This window comes from Neomonachus schauinslandi, chromosome 7 (assembly GCF_002201575.2).
Source record: "Neomonachus schauinslandi chromosome 7, ASM220157v2, whole genome shotgun sequence".
In the NCBI taxonomy this organism is placed as follows: Eukaryota; Metazoa; Chordata; class Mammalia; order Carnivora; family Phocidae; genus Neomonachus; species Neomonachus schauinslandi.
The window spans coordinates 32,223,298-32,244,003 of NC_058409.1; the positions used below are offsets into that span (position 1 = coordinate 32,223,298).

The window sequence follows — 20,706 nt, forward strand, 5'->3', positions numbered from 1 at the left end:
TTCATAGGCAGAAAGAATATAACTGGTAGAGAGACATGTGCTTTGGCATGAGGGTCAGGATAATTATAGAGACAAGGTTCTAGAAGAGACAGGAAGAGAATGGGACTAAGAGCAAACACAGTTTGGCCTTAGAACAAAGGGAAGAGACAGACCTCTCCATTGAGGTTGTCATTTCCTCTAACTCATATTCATGCCTTACATTTATTTGTATAGTGTGCAACTAAACATCCACAGCAATACTCACAGCAGCTCTCAGGTTAGAACCTTCTTCATTGTCACCATTTATTGACCATGTATGTGCCAGGCAATGTATATACTGTTATCTCACAAGGAGGCTACAATTGTCATTCCCATCTTCTAGATGAGGAAAGTGAGGGAAAAGATTTTATAATTTGTTCTAAGCCTTTTAGTACTGTTTGACTTTTTCCTAGAATAGGGACTCTTTTTTTTTTTTAACATATTCTTTTTTTTTTTTTTTAAGATTTTATTTATTTATTTGAGAGAGAGGATGAGAGAGAGCATGAGAGGGAAGAGGGTCAGAGGGAGAAGCAGACTCCCCGCTGAGCAGGGAGCCCGATGCGGGACTCGATCCAGGGACTCCAGGATCATGACCTGAGCCGAAGGCAGTCGCTTAACCAACTGAGCCACCCAGGCGCCCAAGAATAGGGACTCTTTTAACCAATCATTACTTAAATGAGGGGTAAAATCCACTGAGCCTGGTCTGCTCCTTGTTCTTGGCAGGCAGGCTCTTCCTTAGGTACAAATTGTTTGACCACCTAGCCAACGTCATGTCCACATCCTACCAGGTAGCAGGCTTCCTATGACATGTTCTTTTTTTTTTTTAAGATTTTTTTTTTTTTTTTTTTGGGGGGGAAGGCCGGGGGGGGCAGAGGGAGAGAATCTCCAGCAGAGTCCCTGCTGAGTGTGGAGCCCGACTCAGGACTCTATCCCACAACCCTGAGGTCATGACCTGAGCCCAAATCAAGAGTCAGACACCCAACTGACTGAGCCACCCAGGTGCTCCTAATGTGTTCTTTTAAAAACAAAAACAAAAACAAAACTTGTACAAAGGAGCTTGCATTTTTTTATAATGAAAATTTCCACTAATAGGGGTGCTGGGTGGCTCAGTCAGTAGAGAATGCCACTCTTTTTTTTTTTTTTTTAGGCTTTTATTTATTTATTTGGGAGAGAGAGAGAGAACAAGCAAGGGGAGTGGCAGGCAGAGGGAGAAACAGGCTCCCCGCTGAGCAAGAAACCCGATGTGGGGGGTGATGTGGGGGGTTCGATCCCAGGGCCCTGGGATCATGACCTGAGCCGAAGGCAGACACTTAACCGACTGAACCACCCAGGTGTCCTGAGCATGCGACTCTTGATCTCAGGGTTGTGAGTCCAAGCCCCATGTTGAGTGTACAGAATACCTAAAAATAAAATCTTAAAAAAAAATTCCCATTAATAAAAAGCAAAAAGAACTCGTATCAGTGCTAAGGTGATGACTCGGTCTTCTCGGTGACAGAAGTGAGGTTGGTCACTGGATAGAAGGGTCTAGATGAAAATGAAGATTTGACCCCCTGCAATCTGTCCCCCACACAGCAGCCAATATCCCTCTAGCCTGATCATGCCCCTGCTTCCTTCTTTGGTGTCACATGCCCTCAGGACAGAGTCCAGACATCTTGGGGGACTTACAAAACTTTATGATCTGGCCCTGTTTTTCTCTCCAGTCTAAAGGACTATCACTATCCCATACCATCCCCTCTACTACTCCCCCCCCAACCCCCCACCCTACTCCCCATCCAGCTAGAGCCACACTGATCTTTTTTTTTAAAGATTATTTATTTATTTATTTATTTAACAGAGAGAGAGAGAGAGAGAGAGAGGGAGAGCGGTAGGCAGAAGGAGAAGCAGTCTCCCCGCCCAGCCGGGAGCCCGATGTGGGACTCGATCCCAGGACCCTGGGATCATGACCGGAGCCAAAGGCAGCCGCCCAACCGACTAAGCCACCCAGGCGTCCCAGCCACACTGATCTTAAGTTGTGCTCTCTTTGCCTCTCTGGAACTTTACACCAGCTGTTTTCCCTGCCTGAACTGGCTTCCCCTTCCCTTCTTCATCTGGCTAGTTCCCAAACCTCATCATTCAGGTTCATCAGTTAAGCTGTTGCTGTCTCCAGGAAGTCTTCCTGACTTCCAAACCTAGATGTTCTCATAGCACCTTGTACTTTCTCCACTAAGCCACACTTCCTAGCATTTGTGCAAACCTTACACTGATTGTGGGCTGACTGTATGAACTGCCTTAGCCAACAGAATATAGGTGCAGGTTCCAGGCCTAAGGCTTAAGAAGCCTGGCAGCTTGCACTTTTGTACACTGAGAGGCTCTGAGCCACCATTTAAGTTCAGCTGCTCAGCTAGCGAGGCCCTGAGACTACATGGAGAAGGGAAAGAGGCTCAGCCATTCCAGTATCCTAGTTGAGCCTTCACAGGACGCCAGCCACAGCTGCCATCTGACTGCCACCTCATGAGACCTGAAGTGAGACCAGGAGAATTACCCAGCTGAGGCCAGTCAATTCACAGAACTCTGAGAGATAATAAAATAATTATTCTAAGCCACTAAATTTCAGAGCGTTTGTTATGCTGCACTAACTAAAACACCATGCTGTATTTTATTTGTCTACTGAGTGTGTCTGCCCTGCTAGATTATTTTCTCGGTGAGGACAGGGACCACATCCTTTTTCTTTTTTTTTAAAGATTTTATTTATTCATTTGAGAGAGAGAGCATGAGCAGGGGGAGAGGCAGAGGGAGAGAGAGATAAGCAGACTCCCCAGTGAGCAGGGAGCCCGATGGGGGGCTCGATCCCCAAATCCTGGGATCATGACCTGAGCCGAAGGCAGACGCTTAACCAACTGAGCCCCCCAGGTGCCCTGAACACATCCATTTTTTAAAAAATTGTAATATACTCAGGACATTCTCCACAGAATAAGCACTAATATATTTGATTAATGTAAATTAAGAGTCTCTGCAAAAACAAAGACAATAAAAAATGTCTAGAATACTCACTGCGAGGAGTATACAGTGTCGTCAACAAAAGGTGAAGAACTGGATATCTGGGCAGTAGTAGCTTCCTTTTTTTTCTTTTTTAAAGATTTTATTTATTTATTTATTTGTCAGAGAGAGAGAGAGAGCACAAGCAAGGGGAGCACCAGGCAGAGGGAAGAGCAGGCTCCCCATTGAGCAAGGAGCCCGATGCTGATCCCAGGACTCTTGGGATCATGACCTGAGTTGAAGGCAGACACTTAACCGACTGAGCCACCCAGGCATCCCTGGGCAGTAGGTTCCTAATGTTAAGTTAGACAGCTTATCTCTGTAGAAGGATTGAGTCAAAGCCAACAACAGAGAGCAACCTTCGTAGTTGAAGAAGAGAATGGCCAATGGCTTTAGCAAAGGTAACAAAGGGAACAAAGTTGTCATTCTGATGGTGCTCCTCAGGGCAACACTGAACAGGTGACCTGGTGTGCCAATGAGGACTCCAGCTGCCCTTGCCATCGACCCCTCACACAAGTGGTGTTTAGATTTCTAAAGACAAGAGACGTCATGTCATTTTACACATGGAAACAAGACATCTTATCTTCACAATTTTTCAACTCGCTTCAAACATGAAGGGCCCTCAGTGTTTGTATGTGGAATGAATATGTTCCTAACCAAATCAATAAATCCCTGATTGGGGTCTGGTGCTCTTGTCTGTAATCATCATCAGCACAAGGTGTTCAGTCAAGAGACATTGTTTGACAATTTTTGTCAAGTTCTATGTGGACACAAAATGGGAAAATGCCATCCCTCCCCTGAGGGAAAGAACTGGGGAGAGTAGACTTACACAAATGAGATAATTAAATAACAGGGCAACATATAATTACTGCTAAATTGTGTGGTAAGAAATTAAGTGCTACAGGAATTGGGAAAAGCGGAGAGCAGTGAGGGCTCAAACAGTTGGGGAGTCGTCACTGAAGAGCTGGATGTGGCCGAGCCTGGGGGCATGAAAAGAACTGCAGACAGGCTGACAGGAAGAAAGGTGCAGAAGTCCCAGGAGGAAGAACAGAGCCAAACCAGCACGCTGGTTATTTTGAGGCAGCAACACAAGGAATGTGAAAGGTGGCTGCCCCAAATCCCAAAACAAGGATATCTCTGAATAGTTTCCCAATACTTGCACTCCTGGGCCTTTATTTTTTGTTTCTTCTGCTTGCAATGGCTTTCTGCCTTCTCCACCTAGCAAACTCTTTGCTCATATGTAAAGGTCCTGCTCGAATGCATCTAGTTCTCTGTATCCTTCCTCAGTATCCCATAACCCAGCATCATGCTTCTTTTGGAACATATCTATTATTTTTGCCTACTCACCTCCTCCACCACTGCAATTAACATCAACTTCCATTTATTAGGCTCTTACTATGTGCTAGGGGCTATGCTAAACATTTTAAATGTACTATTTAATCCTCAGCAATTTCGAGGTATTTTTTCTACCATTTTATAGATGAAGAACCTGAGGCTTAAAGTGCTTAATTAAACTGCCCAAGAACACATAGCTAGGAAGTAAAAAAGCTATGATTCAAACCATTTGTGCAACTCCAGAGACCATTCTTAAAACACTGGACGGTTTATTTGTGGAGGCCACAAATACTCTTTCCTCATCTGTCTTCTCAGATTCTAGGATGGTGGCTGCCATATGGCTTAAATATTGTTGAACAAATACAACTGTCCTATCATGCCAAGGTCTAAAAGTAGGTGATCCCTGTGAACTGTTACCTCAGGTGTAGACTTCCCCCCAACCAAAAGTCATGTACCTGGGGGAAAGGAGGAGGGTGGAAGTCTAAGCATCTTACATTTGAGTTCCTTTATTTTACAGATTCAAGGGTGGTGGAAGCAGAACCATTCTCTTCCACACAAAATAATGCATAGATAACACTGAGTGGGTCTGGGGAGGGCTTTGATTAACAAAGGGTGGGGGGAGTCTCCTCTCAGGTATTTCGAAGCAACTCAGGTAGTTGCTGTCGAGCCAGCAAGGACCGGTCGAGATCACTCCATCAGACCCTATCACTGCGCAGGCTGAGGCCCAGACAGGGGAAGGGGTCGTGCGGAGGCTACTCGGTGACACAAAGCTGAGCCAGAGCTGGAACCCCGGAATCAGAACGCTGCCTTTTTTCATCGCCTACCCCGTCGGTCCGGGCCCGCATCTCCTAGTCGCGGGCCTCGGCCGGGAAAGCTCGGACTACGGGCTTCTCTCGTCGGACCCTAGAGCTCCTCTCCTCCAGCCACCGGCCCTGGTTCTCGTCCAGTGGCGGGGCTGGGAAACAGGGTTCCCCTTTCGCTTCTCCACTTTGTCTGCAAAGCCGTCCCGCGCTACCGAGGCCCCCAGGCCCGCCTCTCCGCAGTCCGGTTGCGGACGCGGCTCAGCTCGGCCACCTGCGACACCCCGCCGCTGCGCGCTCTCCGCACTGTCGGGCGGGCGGCTAGCGACACCTCTTCCAGGGGGAGGTCGGGGCCATATCCCTGCCCTTGCCGCAGTTCACCTCCTCGTCAGCCCCAAAGACGCCTACACCCCCACTTCCTTTCGCGTAGCCCCGGCCTTCCGGCTGCGCCCCTTTCTAATTGGCTGACTGAGCGCTTCCTTAGGACTCGGCCGTTCGGAGGGCGCCACAGCGGTCGGCCCTCTGTGTTGGGACTGCGAGTTTTCTATGCTCTTGGCGACGACATGTGGCGCCTCCCGGGACTCCTGGGCCGGGGTAAGGGGCGTTGGAGCCGCGGGTCGTAAGGCACCTGGGACTTCGAACTGAAGGAAGAGGACGGGCCAAGGGGACGGAGCCGAAGCTTCAGCGGGCGGGGTTAAAGTTGAGGGAAGGCGGAGTCTAAATAGCCGTGGCTACAGCCTCCTGTCAGGGGCCGCGGGAATTCGAGGTGTGGGTGGGGCTCATGGGGAAGAGGGTGGAGCGTAGAGCCACGGAGATGGGTGGGGCTATTGGAAGGGGAGGAGTCAAATAGCCGGGGCCCGGAGTCTGGGAAAGATGAGTAGGGGCCGGTGGAGTAGGCGGAGCCAATGAAAAGAGGCGGGATTTAGAGAGGGGCGCTTCAAACATTGAGCGAGTTTGTGTGTGAATGTCCGGTAATTTTATTATAACAGTGATTGTCAGCCCCGGGAGGACTTCGGAGTCACGTGCCTGGAGTGGGGCCTTGTCAAGCGGCGGAGGGAAGATCGGTGGGGCCGCCACTGCCTCAGTTCTGTTTATGTCGAGGTGACTGATCTTTGTTGTTCTACACAGCTCTTCCCCGTCTGCTGGGACCTGGCCTCCGGGGGGTGATCCCCAAGTCCCCCAACCCAGATGGGCTGCAGGCTGCCTCCTCCAACCTGCTGGTCCCTATCCCCAGCTTTGACAGGTGAGATACTTCCATTCTGTCACCCATCTCTTCCTCTGGCCTCCTTCTCCTCCCACTTGGGGTAGAACTTGATAGCCTTTCTTGCCTCATCTAGGTCGGGCCCCCATGGCCCAGGCCCAGGCACAAACAGGGGCCCAAGGTCTCATGGATGGAAGGATGCCTTCCAGTGGATGTCTACCCGTGTTTCCCCAAACACCTTTTGGGATGCCATATCATGGGTAAGGCTTCCCCAGTCCTGTCCCTGCCCTTCTGTGTGGATGAGAATGATCCTGCATGGAAATATAGCCAAGAAACAAGAGCGAGGGCATCATTGTTCCCACACTTGAAATTTGAGTAACCCATGGCATTGGATCCTGTTTGGTGAGATATTGCTGTTCTCCTTCCCCCGCCCTCTTCCTCCTTTTATTCAGTAAACATTTGTTTAACACATTCTCTGAGCATTTTTGTTAGGGACTAGTGACACAGTAGAGAACAAGGTAGATGTGATTCTTGCCTTGATGAAGCTTACAATGAATAATACTAAATAGCTGACATTTTATGTATTAATGTAAATATTATATATGCATTATCGTCTTTAATCCTTACAAAAATCTTGCAAGGGAAATATAATCTCCATTTTATAGATAAGGGAACTCAGGCTCTGAAACTTTAGGTAACATGCTTAAGGTCATACAGCTATGAAGTAGAGAAACCATATTTATTCTGGAGCTCATGCTCTTAGCCACCATGCTGTATAGCTTATTGTTTATTTCTCTGTGTACTCAAATTTTGTCTTTCTCCCTCAGTGAAGATGTAAACTCCATGGGGACAGAGACTGTAACTTGTCTTTGCCAGTGTACCCAGTGCCTGTTGTAACAGAGAAGTATTTGAGTGTGCACAGGAAGGGACAGGGAAAACCTAGTGCAGATCCTGGTACATGATAGTTGCTCAAAAAGTATTTGTTGACTCTGACTTATAAAGTCAGGTGCTCAGCAGCGAACACTAGGTCCAACAAGGCAGAATCTTTGTCATCCAGGTTCTGCACACATCACTCTCGTTTCTGTCACATCTCATCCCTATCACTTTCATGCTGTATACTTTGGGCAAGTAACTTGACTTCCCTGAGCATCAGTTGTCTCATTGTAAATTGGTGCCATCAGCAGAATGGAGCCTAGAATGTGTCCGTGGCAGGGCCACTTCTCTCTGTGGAGCTGTGGACTAGGGGCAAAGCATACCCTGGAGAGCAGAGCATTTTCCCAATTTGTCAAAGATCTGAGTCCTAGAGCAATTCCACAGTGAGTCCTTCTAGAAACTGGGCCTGGATTCCAGGGGTCCTGATGCTGTCCCTCAGCTCTGTCACTGTTGACCATGTGAAAGGGCCTGAGTACAAGCTGTCCCCACTGCCATGGATACATTTCTCTGTTATTACATGCTGGCACCTTCTCTTCCTTCTGGTCTCAGTTCATACATCAGCCCTCTAGAGAGGCTTTCCTTGATGCCCTGTTTTCTCAGACCTCCCTCTATGCTCTGTGAAAACTCCTGATTTGTTTCTTTTTTGGCATTTAGCATAACTTGTGGTTATTGTGTTTATTTCTCTGTGTACTCGAAATCTGTCTTTCTCCCTCAGTGCAAATGTAAACTCCATGAGGCCAGAGACTGTAACTTGTCTCGGCCAGTGTACCCAATGCCTGTTGTCATAAATAAGTATTTGGGTGTGCACAGGAAGGGACAGGGAAAACCAAGCGGTCACTGGGCTAGGAGCTAGCTTAGGTCTTCCACAGACCTGTCGGGGAAGAGACACCGGGACACCTTCAGCGAGCCTGTACCTGTGAATGTGTCGCTGGCGGGGTGGCTTGGGCAGAGGGAAGGGAAGACTTGGTGCCCCAGGCCAGAGAAAGACAGTGAACCTGATGGGGAACTCTCACCTGTCACTGCATCTGTGGCCAAGCCCCAGCTTACCACATTATCTTTTTGCCTGCTTAGACTTTACTTATTCATTAACTTATTATGCATTTAATAAATACATGCATGTATTTATTCGTGCTATATCTTAGGACTCTCCTAGGCTCCAGGGATACAGTGGTGAGCAAAACACACACAATTCCTGCCCTCATGGCGCTTAAGACTAACTGGAGACACAGAGCTTAGCTCAATAATTGTCGAGGTGATTATTTAAGTACCACTGTGACCAGGGCTCTACAGGGACATTTGGGCACTGGGAGAGGATTTTTTTTTTTCAAGATTTTATTTATGTATTTGACGGAGAGAGACGCAGCGAGAGCAGGAACACAAGCAGGGGGAGTGGGAGAGGGAGAAGCAGGCTTCCCGCGGAGCAGGGAGCCCGATGCGGGGCTCGATCCCAGGACACTGGGATCATGACCCGAGCCGAAGGCGGACGCTTAATGACTGAGCCACCCAGGCGCCCCTTCACTGGGAGAGGATTAGTTGGCCATAGCCAGGAGTCAGGAAAGGCCTCTCGAGGAAGTGATATCTGAGCTGAAAGGGGAGACTGAAGGAGGTGACTGGTACAAAGCTGGGTCCCTGATGTGCTGTCTTTCCCAGGGCACTCTGGCTGTGCTGGCCGTGCAGCTGGCAAGGCAGATCCATTTCCAGTCGTCCCTGCCAGCAGGACCTCGGCAAGCGGGGCACTGCTCTTGGCGCTGTCCCCTGGATCGTTTCCTCTCATCTCCCTTGTGGCATCCGCACCAGTCCTGTGAGTTCTCAGTCCCAGGGACAGGAGGGCTAGGCTGGGAGTTTCTCTGGGCCAGGAAGCATCTCTGGACACACCTCAGGAAAAGAGCCATCAGCAGCTCCTTGCCTTTCCTATCTGAAGTCAGAGGAAGGGGAATGTGAGGAAGTTCTATCCACTCAGGGTGTGGGCCACACCTGCCCTTCAGTGTCCTCCCATGTTCTCCCCTCACCTTCCATGGAGGGAGCCCCACAGGGAGCCCCACAGGCTACTTTAGATCCTGGGTGTGGCTTCCTGCTTACCTCTCAGCCAGTTGGATCATTCTCTGGTTAGTCATTCATGAATAAGTGCATCTTCACTGGATAGCTGTCATGTACCATGGTACCCGGCAGTACGGCCTAGTGGTTAAGACCCTGGAGTTAGTGTCAGGGTTCAAGCCCCAGAGCTGTCGCATACTGGCCTTGTGTCCCTGAACAAGTCACTTTTAACTTCCCTGTGCCTCAATTTTGTCGTCTATAAAATGGGGTAATAATAAAACCTACTTCATAGGTGTCTTGGGAGGAGTAAATGAGTTAATACACGTCAAAGAGTTAGAATAGTGCCTGGCACATAGTAAGTACCCAGAAAGTATTAGTTTAAGTTCTTGTTCTTATAATTATAATCATGATCAATATTATTATCAAACAAAGTGCTAGGTGCTGGGGCTACAACAGTGAATAAGGTAGATATCTCCCTGCTACTGGGAGTATTCAGGCAGAGGAATGATTTATACCCAGGGCAGGAGATCAGCATAAATGGGGGCCCCTCTGGACCCTTCAGATGGAAGCCAGCAAAGGAAACGGAGGAGGGAGGTTGAGGTGTGTGAAGGAGGTGTCAGAAGGGATCCCACATTCTTCCCCCAAATCTCAGGGGACCCTCAGTCAAGCCCAAGCAAACCGAGCTGATCCCCTTCTGATGTGACTGCTCTTACTGGGTCTTTCCAGCACTTCGGAGACACATCCTACCCAGCCCTGATGGCCCAGCTCCCAGGCATACTGGTCCCAGGGAACCTGGGCTGGGCCAGAAAGAAGCCTCCACTCAGCCCAAGAATCTCTCTTCACACAGATCTTTGAGGGCATCCGGTCTTCAGGGTCCCTCTGAGGAAGGTATGTTTCCACCTCCTAGAATCAGCCAAAGGTAGTAGAGGGGGTGGGGAATTGGGCAGATGGACATTTGTTGCTGCGTATGCCCGATAAGGGAATTGTCGTTCCTGTCGGTCCCCTGCTTTCTGGGGCACTTCAGAATGATTCTGTTTCCTGGCAGTGGCGCTGGCTGGAGGGGCTGGGGAGACTGGGACAGTGGGAGAAAAGGAGAAACCACACTTTCTCCTTTGCCCTGACTGGGTGTCACCCATTTTCCTTGTAGATCCCAGTGATCTGGGCTTCCTGCCCACCAGTGGTAGCTTCCAATCCAGGGCAAAGCCAGCCCAGCCTCAGCCCGCTGGAGAAAAGCAGGTATTGTTCAGATTTGGCCTCTGGATCCTCATAACATTCCCCTGGGCAGGTGGCAGTTCCAATGAACTATCCCCTGGGCAGGTGGCAGTTCCGAAGAACTGTCCCATGATGAGTCTTTATATTTCTTCCTCAGGAACAAGATAAATCAAAAACGCTTTCCCTCGAGGAGGCCGTGACTTCCATTCAGCAGCTCTTCCAGCTCACCGTTTCCATTGCTTTCAACTTCCTGGGTAACTGGGTGGACCTTGCGTCAAGGCAGGCGGATGGGAAAATGGCAAGGGTATGGGGTTGGTCAAACCGAGTTAGGGTAGGGAGCAATTTAAACAAGAGAGAGTTTATTTTCGCCCGGGTAGGTAGACCAAATCTGGCATGGTGGCACAGTGGTGTCAGGGACCCATCCTCATGATTCTGCCATTCTTAGAACTGGCTTCCATCTCAAGGTCCAGTTTGGCTATTCTAGCTTTTTTCAGGAAGGGGAAAGGTGGGAAAGCTAAAGCATCGCTCCTTTCCAACCTACAAGTTGTACAAATCATTGACCAGAATGTAGGCTTGTGGCCACACCTACTTGCAGAGGGGCCCGGGGAAATGTAGTCTTTAGCTGAATGACCGCGTGCTTACCTGAAAATTCTGTTACTGTGTAAGAAGGGGAAGAGAAATCTTGGAGGTTACCTTGCATTTTCTGACACGTTTAGGCAGGAACAGGCTCCTTAGGTTTGGAGCAGGCCCTCAAGTGCACAAACAGGACCTTCTTACCCACATCCAGACTCCAGGTGCTCCCCCGCCATCTGTCCTGTTCTCCATAGTGACTTGGCTTAAGTTTCAGGCCTTTTAATGTGGCGACTCAGTTAATGGGCAGATGCATGAGAAGCAGGGATTCATTTAGTACAAGTTTCACCTTTTGCTAGGCCCTATTTTAGGTTTCAGGGATACAGTGATTCATAAGACAGAGTCCTTACTTTCATGGAGCTGACATGTGAATTGGGGTGGGCGGGGAGAGAAAAACAATACATTGGCAAACAAGAGAATTTCCAATGGTGGTAAATGTTATAGAGAAAAGTAAATAAGGGAATGTGTCAGTGACTTGGGGAAGTCCTCACCAATGCACTTTGCACTAATCTTGGGGAAGTCCTGACCAATGCACAATGAACTTTGCACTAAGACCTGACTGACAAAAACAAGCCAGTCTTGTTTCCATCCAGAGAAAGAGCTTTCCAAACAGAGGGAACAGCAAGTACAAAGGTCCTGAGGCAGGATTGAGTTTTGCTTGTTAAAGGAACAAAAGAAAGGTGAGTGTGGCTGGAACTTAGAGATCACCAAGAGAGTAGAAAAAGCAGGGAGGGGCCAGATCAGGCAAGGCCTTCTGAGCCACAGAGGAGTGTGGCTTTTCGAAGTGAGATAAGCCAATGGAGGGTTTTACACTGGAGTAGGAGGAGGTGCCATCACATGATCTGATTTACCTTTTCAGATTTCTCTGGCTGTTGTATGGACAGACGTGGAGTGCAGAGATGCCAGAGAAAACAGGAGACTGGGTTGGAGCTGTTATTGATGGCATAGCAAAGCCTCACGGTGGCTTGGTTTAGTTTAGAGGCAGAGGAGACAAAGAAGAGAGATGATCAGGGAGCCAGTGTGGGGAATGGGCAGGCACAGGGTGGAATCCTTCGCCCTCTTGAGTCTTCTCAAGGACAGAGGGCTCTGTGAATCCTGGACAGCAAATTTTCAGGCAGCAGGGAGGTGACTTTAATTTACTCCAGGCTGAATGGAACCTGGCTTCTGCCTCATTAGCTTTTTGTGATTTTGATGGGCAGGCAGTCTCTTCTGAGAATTTTCTTGCCCATTCCTTCATTCACATATTCATTTATTCAGCAGTGCTAAGCAGTGTGGCAGAACACAAAGGGAGCATAAACCATAATCATATTTTGCATTTGTATAGAGCTTTCACCCTATGCAAAGCTATTTCTTCTACATTCTTTTTCCGCTTCTGCTTCCAGGATTTTGCAGTCTAATTGAGGAGACAGGGCTTGTACTCTGGAAACAGTTTAGTTCATAGGAAAAGGCTTGTATATTAAGTAAATGCCAAAACAGTGTTAAAGCCGGAGTGTGGTCTGAAGGTTCCAGAGAAACAGGATGGGAAGGCCTGATGGTGGAGGCAGAGAGATACCCTAGGCAGGAGAGACAGCTTGAGCAAAGGTTTGAATGGGGACTCGGCTGTGCCCAGCCCTGTCTCTGTTTTTCGTTTGTTTGCTTGCTTGTTTAGTTATGTTTTGTTGGTTACAAGCAGCCTAAACCCACTCTGGCTAACTTAAACACAGAAGGAATCCATTGGGATCTATTGACTTTGCCACATGGCAGAAAGAGCAGGAATCAGGATAGCTCCTGGCGTCCAGGGGGCAGTAACTTAGGGACAGTGTCTTCAGAGTGCTGCTGTCAGGATAATCCTACAAAAGCTGTTTTCTCTCATGCCTCACCCAGATTAAGATTCCGACTCCTGAGTGAGGGGCTTATGGGTTGGGAAGAGCACGGCACATTGATTGATAGCACGTGTCGGGGGAGGGGGGGAAGGGGGGCTGCTCCCAAAGGCAGATCGGGATGCTGTCACCAAGAGGAGGATATTGTATGGGAGGACAGAACCCACTGATGTCTCTGGCAAACCAGTGAAACATTTGGAGGATAGAAACATGCAAAGTGTCTAGCACCAAAAAGAAAGGAAGCAGCCTCTGAGTATCTGGCCAAGGATATGGGGACGTTCACAGAGGAAGCTGTGTTTCCACCCCGTGCTTTCTTACAGGAACAGAGAACATGAGGAATGGGAACTACGCGGCAGCCTTTTCTTACTTCCAGAAAGCAGCAGACCATGGCTACAGCAAAGCACAGTACAACGTGGGCTTGTGTCACGAGCATGGCAGAGGCACCCCCAGGGACCTTGGCAAGGTACTGCACCTTCTCCCTGTCCCTAGGCCTGTCCCCCATGCTGCACTGTCCAGAGCTGATCTCCAGAAATGAGCAGTGGACAGGGCTTGGGGAGACAGCTTCTCTCTCTCAGCCACGAGAGAAAAAGAAGAGACTCCTAACTTCTAGGAATTTAGATTTAAAAGGAGTCAGGGACCTTGTCTTTCTTCTTTGCAGCTGTATCCTCGGGACCTACAACCTTACCTTGATGAATGGATTAATTCATTCTAAACAAGTAGGATAAGTACACAGAGATGTTATATACAAGAGTGGATTTCTTAGAATTGCATATGATGGCAAAAAAAAGAAGGAAGCAATTTGAAGTTCCTTCAGTAGTGAATTGGTTAATAATATCTATGTGGGTCTTAAAAATGATGCACCAGATCTATCTTTTTTTTTTTAAGATTTTATTTATTTATTTGACCAGAGAGATACAGCAAGAGAGGGAACACAAGCAGGGGGTGTGGGAGAGGGAGAAGCAGGCCGCCCGCCGAGCAGGGAGCCCGATGCGGGGCTCGATCCCAGGACCCCGGGATCATGACCCGAACCGAAGGCAGACGCTTAACGACCAAGCCACCCAGGCGCCCCGCACCAGATCTATATTTACTGGCGGGGAAAGACATTCTTGGTGTATTGTTAAGTGAAAAAATAGGTTACAAAATTGTAAATGTTGTTCTCTCTCTCATTCTGTTTCTTTCTCCCTGTTATACACACATACATTTATATACGTCTGTGTGTGTGAATGTGTGTGCGTGTATGTATAAATACATGGGTTTGTGGGAAGAAACTTGCAGAGCTGTAAACTAAAAGGTGAGCAGAGAATGCTCTTTAGGAGGCAGAATTTCTTGGGATTTCATGTTTCTGTTTTCACTTTATCTGTGTTTTGAAGTTTTGGCCTATCTGTATTTTCTGACTAATCTGTATTGATTATGTCCTATTAAAATAATTTTTACAAATTTCACTCGAAGGGAAAGCTGGCTTGCCGGGGTGCCCATTGACTAGGGGTCTCTCCCTTTCTTCCAGGCAGCCCTTTTCTACCAGTTGGCTGCCAGCCAGGGCCACAGCCTGGCTCAGTACCGCTATGCCAGGTGTCTGCTGCAAGGCCCGGCCTCCGCGGGGGGCCCTAAGCAGCAGAGGGCAGTGTCCATGCTGAAGCAAGCTGCAGACTCGGGCTTGAGAGAGGTGAGTGCCCGGGTGGGGTCTCTCCTGGGCATTTGGAGCACGTGGGGCCTGGAAGTGACCGAGATAACCTTTTTCCTTCCTCCCTGACCACAGGCTCAAGCTTTCCTTGGGGTGCTTTTCACCAAGGAGCCACACTTGGATGAGCAGAGAGCTGTGAAATACTTTTGGCTTGCAGCCAACAATGGGGTAGGACATCTCCAGCGTGCTGGCATGTTGGGGGATCGAGTCTGAGGAAGGAGGGGATTTGGGAACTGGTACCCAGCTCCAGGGTGCACGGGAGACGGTCGACAGGAACACACTGGGCCAGCTTCAAGTCTTAATCGTCACTGGCTCCCTGTGTGACCCCTGGGCGGGTCTAGTGGTGCGCAGGAGCTGGCTTACACCAGTCTGCAAGAGGTGCTGGTGTCTTGAAATCAGCTATGGGAGGAGTATTTGCCGCACAGAAATGACCCAGTGCTACAAAGCGGGGCTTCTGGTACTGGCCAGCCGGTTGTTACATTTACCAGCACACTGCTGGGCCGGTTGCTTCTTGTTTTCCTGTTTTCCTCGTCTCAAAAACGGGGATAATACTGACTGCCTCGCCTGTCTGCTGCTTCGCAGGGTTGTTGTTGTTGTGAGGATCACAATCTATCTGAGGTAACAGGTGTGCGAGCACTTGGTAAGCGGCGCACAGGGAGGGTGCGTCCTCATGAGCGGTGCAGTTCAGGGAAGTCAGAAGACACAGAGCAGTTTGGGGAGCGGCGGATGTCGGGGCATTGGCATCCAGCCAATCCATTGGACCCAGAGTGTGTTCTCCCGAGTATTAGCTCCAGGGGGGTGTTCGTAAGTAATTCCGGGGAAAACATGGTCCGCGGGGTTTGGAAATAAGGAGCCAACTAGGTGTCTTCAATGCAGGAGATCTCAGCGCTTTCCCTCCGTGCGAATCACCAAAAGGGCATCTCTGGTTTGCTGTATTCCTCAAGTGTACTTGACCAGGATTTTTTGGGGGGAGGACCAGGGGTACTGGATTAAAGCAAGCCGTGTGCATGGACTGGAATGCCCTGCGTAGGGGCTCCTGCTCGTCTGTGTTTTCGGGCCAACACAATGATAGCTTCATCGAACTCTTGGGCATCAGAATGCTTTATTTTTACTCGGTTTTATCTGTCGTTGCTGTCAAAAGGGGACCAGTGTCACCAGCCGGTACTGCCCCTATGCCTGCCTGCCTTGTTAGATCCCCAGAGCCTTTCTCGTGTTCTTCATGTGCTGGACAAGCCCGGGGGCCCCTTGGCCTGCTTTAGTCACCCAGCACACTGGAAGGAGAAGTGCGCAGAGGATTGCTTGGTAGCGCGGTGTTGGGCACAGTGCTCACACTCACCTACTCCAGGAGGAATTGTGTCTCTGTAGGTTTGTACTGAGCAGTGTGGCAGGGTGGGTGTTTTGGCCTTATGAGTGTCTGGTAGTTTCTAAGCTGGTCGATGGCTATGAGTCCACCATATCTATTACATAGACTTTGGCATACATGGACCAGAAACCCTGTCCAGAAATTTAATGCTAGAAGGTAGAAGAGAAATGGGACCGTGGTTGGGAATCAACAGAGTATTTTGTTTTTTAAAGTTGGGGGCTTGAATATAACGATAATATTCCACCAGAGAGGGAGAGATTAATGATGTGGGCAACTAAAGGTATGAAAGTAATAATAACAGTAATCTAAGCACTTTCCACGTAGTAACGCATGTAATCCTCATAACAACGCAGTAAGGTAGGTACTGTTATTATTTCCCATTTATAGATGAGGAAACCGAGGCACAGAGGCATAGCATAATATGCCTGAGGTTCCTCCCCAGTAGGTGGTGGAGCCGTGACTGGAACCCAGGCAGTGCTCGGAAGCCCTACCTGCTACTGCCTCGTAGTTCTCAGAGGAGACAGGATCCCAGAGCCTTCTAACCTTTCAAAGGAGGAACATTCTTTGTAACGTATGTTTTGCAGAACCTCGGGAGAGGTTCAGAGAGGCATGCAGGGCCTTTGGGAAGCCTAGCCTCCACTCTTGCTCCTGGCTCTTTCAGCTGACGTAGGAGCCAGAGTCCCGGGGTCCCCATAGTTGGGCTGGGCTGCCTGGGGCCCTCACTTCTGTCCCTGCCTATGGCACCAGCCTCGGCGAAAGAAGCTGCCACGGCTCGAATCTCCCTGGGCAGAAGGATCCCCGACTCCTCCGTGTCGGGCAAACTCCGGGCCTCTGGCTTATCGTACCTGACTCCTCCACCTTCCTCCTGCCTTCGCGGTTCAGTTCTTCCCTCCCGCACGTGTGCCTATCTGTGTGTCTGTCCGTTTTCCCCTTTAGGACTCCCAGAGCAGGTACCACTTGGGAATTTGCTATGAGAAGGGCCTTGGTGTGCAGAGGAACCTGGGAGAGGCTGTGCGATGTTACCAGCAGTCAGCGGCTTTGGGCAATGAACCTGCCCAGGAGAGGTTGCGGAACCTCTTTTCTGTGGAGGCGGCAGGGAAAGGTGCGTATGGAAGCCGACAGGTTCCCTCCCGTGAGCTGATTACCCTGTGACAGAGAAGGGGGAGGCGGTAGCCCCTGGACCACTTGCCATTTCCCGCCCCAGTGATGGGTAAGAGCACAGCTTCTTGAGTCAGACACAGCTGAGTTTTGACCCCTGCTCTGTCACTGACCCTGGACTCAGTGTCGTTGAGCCTCAGGTTCTTCACTTCTGAAAGTGGGGGTACTACTGATACCTCACTCGTTGGGCTGTAAGCATAAAATGAGATGACTCCAGAGGGCTTAGCACAACCCGGCACACAGCAGGGCTTGGAGAAGCGGTAGCTGCTCTGATGATTTGTCAGGGGAGACGGTAGCCCGAGATACTGCTTCATTGCCCTGAATTACCCTTCGAGGGCTCTGAGAGTCCTGCTCACTCATGAGTCACTCGCGCTGGCCTGGGTTAACAATGCTGGAGGCAGCTAAGTCCTTTAAGAAGTCCTTGCTCCAAAGTAGGAACCCACAGGGTGAGTAAGAGCTGCTCTCACCTCTCCTCACAGCCCTGGGCCCCAGCGACCTGGCAGTTAGAGGATTGAAGTCCTTCTCCAGTCCCTCCCTCCACAGCCTCAACACTTTGCTGGCAGGAGCCTCCCACCTCCCACACGCCTCGAGCACAGGGAACCTTGGCCTCCTCTATAGAAGTGGGCATCTCAGAGCCAGCCCGGGAACCCCCAGCAGGGCTCTCCCCCCGCACAACTACCCCTTGGAAAGGAGTCTCGTCAGACTGGGTTTTGGCTAAGGTAAGATAAGACCTAGTCACTGGTGCCTCTCACTGGTGTTGGGCGGAGAGGTGGATGGTAACAAAAACGTGTCAGTGTCCCTTTCCAAGGTGGTCATGCCAGTGGGAGCTGAGGTTCTCAAGCAATTTCAAGTACATGGCTCATAAATGACTTTGACCTTTCCCCCAGTTGGTAGCCTCCCAGATGAGAAGTGGAAACATTCACAGTGATCTCTGGTTCTGTGCACAAAAGGGATTCATTCAGTGACCTGTGAAAAACTCTCCTGAAGGGTCCAGAGACCCTGGTCCTCATCTTAGCTTATGACCTTGAGTAAACCCCTTACCTATCTCCTCCCATGCCTCAGTTTCCTCAAGCTCAGACTACATCAGTTTTTGCCAACATCTGATATATGTGTCTCTGGTGGTTCACAAGAGGATTTTAGGTACTCAATATTTTCCATTTCAGTAGTTGGATATTTAATATGTAATGTAAAAATGTGACTAGCACATCATGGTTTCACAGATATTATAAATAATCCATTTAAAGAAAAACATTGTGAAATTGGATAAAGAGGAGCACAGGTCCAGAGAGGTGGCAAAAACCATGAGGGTGGTTGCATGAATGGCTAACACTTAGAGAACACTGATTCAGGCTATTCTCAAGATGAGAGCCAACATTCACTTTTGGTCATCTCCTACGGATTCATGATCATCTCCCATTTCACCTTTGATTTGGAAGGAACGAGTTTCTTGCCTACATGCCTGATGTATCTGCTTGACTTTTTCAGACCACCTCACTTCAGCCCTAAAGAAGGAAGCCTGTGGGTTCTCAGAGAGCTACCGTAACTTGAGTCCCAGGGCAGAGGCCAGTTATCTACTCAACTTCCCAAAGAACCTTAAGCACCTGCCCCAGCACAGTAAAGAAGAAGAAAGTGTATGAAGACCCAGGTGCTGGCCATGTCAGCTTGAAGCAGTGACCTGACCCGCTACATTGTTTTCTCGGTGGTAAACCAAAGGCATTGGTGTCTGCCTTCTACCCTACCCAGCCCGTGTGTGCCATTTTGCTGCAGAAGGGACCTTGGTCCTCACTGAAGCCCAAGGAGGCGGAGTGGTGCCCGTGGTTACCGGCTTTATGAGTCAGCAGGCCAGGAGAAGACCCAGGCCCCCTGACTCCTGACCTGGGGCTCCTTTGCGCCAGTTCACACTGTAGCTTCACGCGAAAGTGTTCTTGTCATCCAGCCAGTGTGAGGGAGGAAGTGGAGACTGAGCACCTGGAGACTTGCAGCAGGGAAGGGTAGATTTCAAGATCCTTGTTTGTGAAGGGTATGCCAGAAATGGATGAGAGTTTAATAAAATAGATATTGGATTATCTCATCACTCTTGCCCTTGAGTATGTTGGGGAGAGCTGGGGGTTGGGCAGGGGGAGCTGAAAGCTGAGGCTCCAACCTCATTTCTAAACTCTCCATTAACCAATTTGAAGGGTCTTAAAAGCTTCTCCAAGAGAGAGACTTAGGAAAAATGATTTCTGAGTCAACACTAATGACTCCAATTACTGAATTTGTGCATAGCTGTTCCCTGGCTTCTGGATGTTAGCCCAAGTTCAATAGCATGGGTGGGGGGGGGGGGGGGGTGGGGAAGGACTGAGGACCAAACCCTCTAGTAACTGTTCAAATGGGAAAGACTACCCAGCTCCGCTAGTTGAAAGGTGGGAGGAATTGGGCGGGAGAGGGTTGTCCGTGTTTCCCTCTCTGCTCCCTACCTCTCTCTCTCTCCCCAACCTCTAGTGGGTCCTACCATACTTTTCCAGCACCTTCCTCTCACCACTGGCTTCCTCCAGCTCCAGCGCCTCCCCCTGACTGCCATTCCCTTTCCAGGGCTGCCTTACACACTTGCCCCCCCCACCCCCATGCTGGTCCCCTCATGCAGCTGGCCTCCCACAGATGGCTCCTTGGGATTTGGAACCTCGTTGTCTTTGTATTCTGGTATCCTCAGCACTTAGCACAAGGCCCCATGCTGGTGGAGGTTCCATACACACATTGGTTAAAGCTCAGGTTTTTAAGTTGTACAGTGTACTAATCTCTCTGCAAAAAAAAAAAAAAAAAAAAAAAAGGTTTCTGTGGTCGAATAAGTTTGGGAAATGCTTTACCAAACATCCCTTTTTTATAGATTCACAATGCACATCAGCATCTTTAAGGTTCCAAGAAGTCCTGCAGTGAAGAACTTGGTTAACCCAATGTTTCCCAGCCTGAGCTGAGCACAGCGCCCAGCTCCATGCAGACCGCTAGTCACCCTTCCTGAGGCACCTTCTGTAAAATGTCATTTCCTGCCCTCCTGTGGAGCCCAGCTCTTCAGCCTCTTCCCTTCCTGTTGTCATTTGGGGTTCCTGATTCCTTCCGGGGGAAGGAGGGGCAGTTCACACAGCCCCAGGACAGTGGGTGTCCTGTGTTGATGACCACATGCAGCCCTCCCTCCCCCTCAGTCATTACAAGTTAAGTACTGATTCAATTCGGGGTGCCAACTGTGGAGGGGAGATATTTTCAAGCTCTCCTTGTGGAGAGGAAGGATGGAAGAGTCGTGAGAGAGGTGTTGTCAAGGGACCAAAAATCCTTGGCTGTTCAGTCACTGCGGTCTCCACATGGCCCCAGGGGATGGGCTTCATCCACAGACCCAGGCGCTGCTGTGCTTTTGCCATTAAAATTCCATTATTAAGGGGCGCCTGGGTGGCTCAGTCATTAAGCATCTGCCTTCGGCTCGGGTCATGATCCCAGGG

The 20,706-nt window shown here is 49.5% G+C and overlaps 1 protein-coding gene across 1 annotated transcript; it reads left to right on the forward strand.

Moving 5' to 3' along the window:
* The first annotated feature begins 5,642 nt into the window (after positions 1-5,642).
* On the forward strand, positions 5,643-19,315 carry DELE1 (DAP3 binding cell death enhancer 1). Its single transcript, XM_021701923.1, has 13 exons — positions 5,643-5,762; positions 6,297-6,411; positions 6,506-6,629; positions 8,953-9,103; positions 10,063-10,224; positions 10,484-10,572; positions 10,706-10,802; positions 13,358-13,500; positions 14,542-14,700; positions 14,794-14,886; positions 17,018-17,183; positions 17,719-17,958; positions 18,725-19,315. Exons 1-12 carry the CDS (start codon positions 5,732-5,734, stop codon positions 17,955-17,957), a joined length of 1,569 nt encoding a protein of 522 aa, XP_021557598.1. The 5' UTR covers positions 5,643-5,731; the 3' UTR covers position 17,958; positions 18,725-19,315.
* The last annotated feature ends 1,391 nt before the right edge of the window (positions 19,316-20,706 follow it).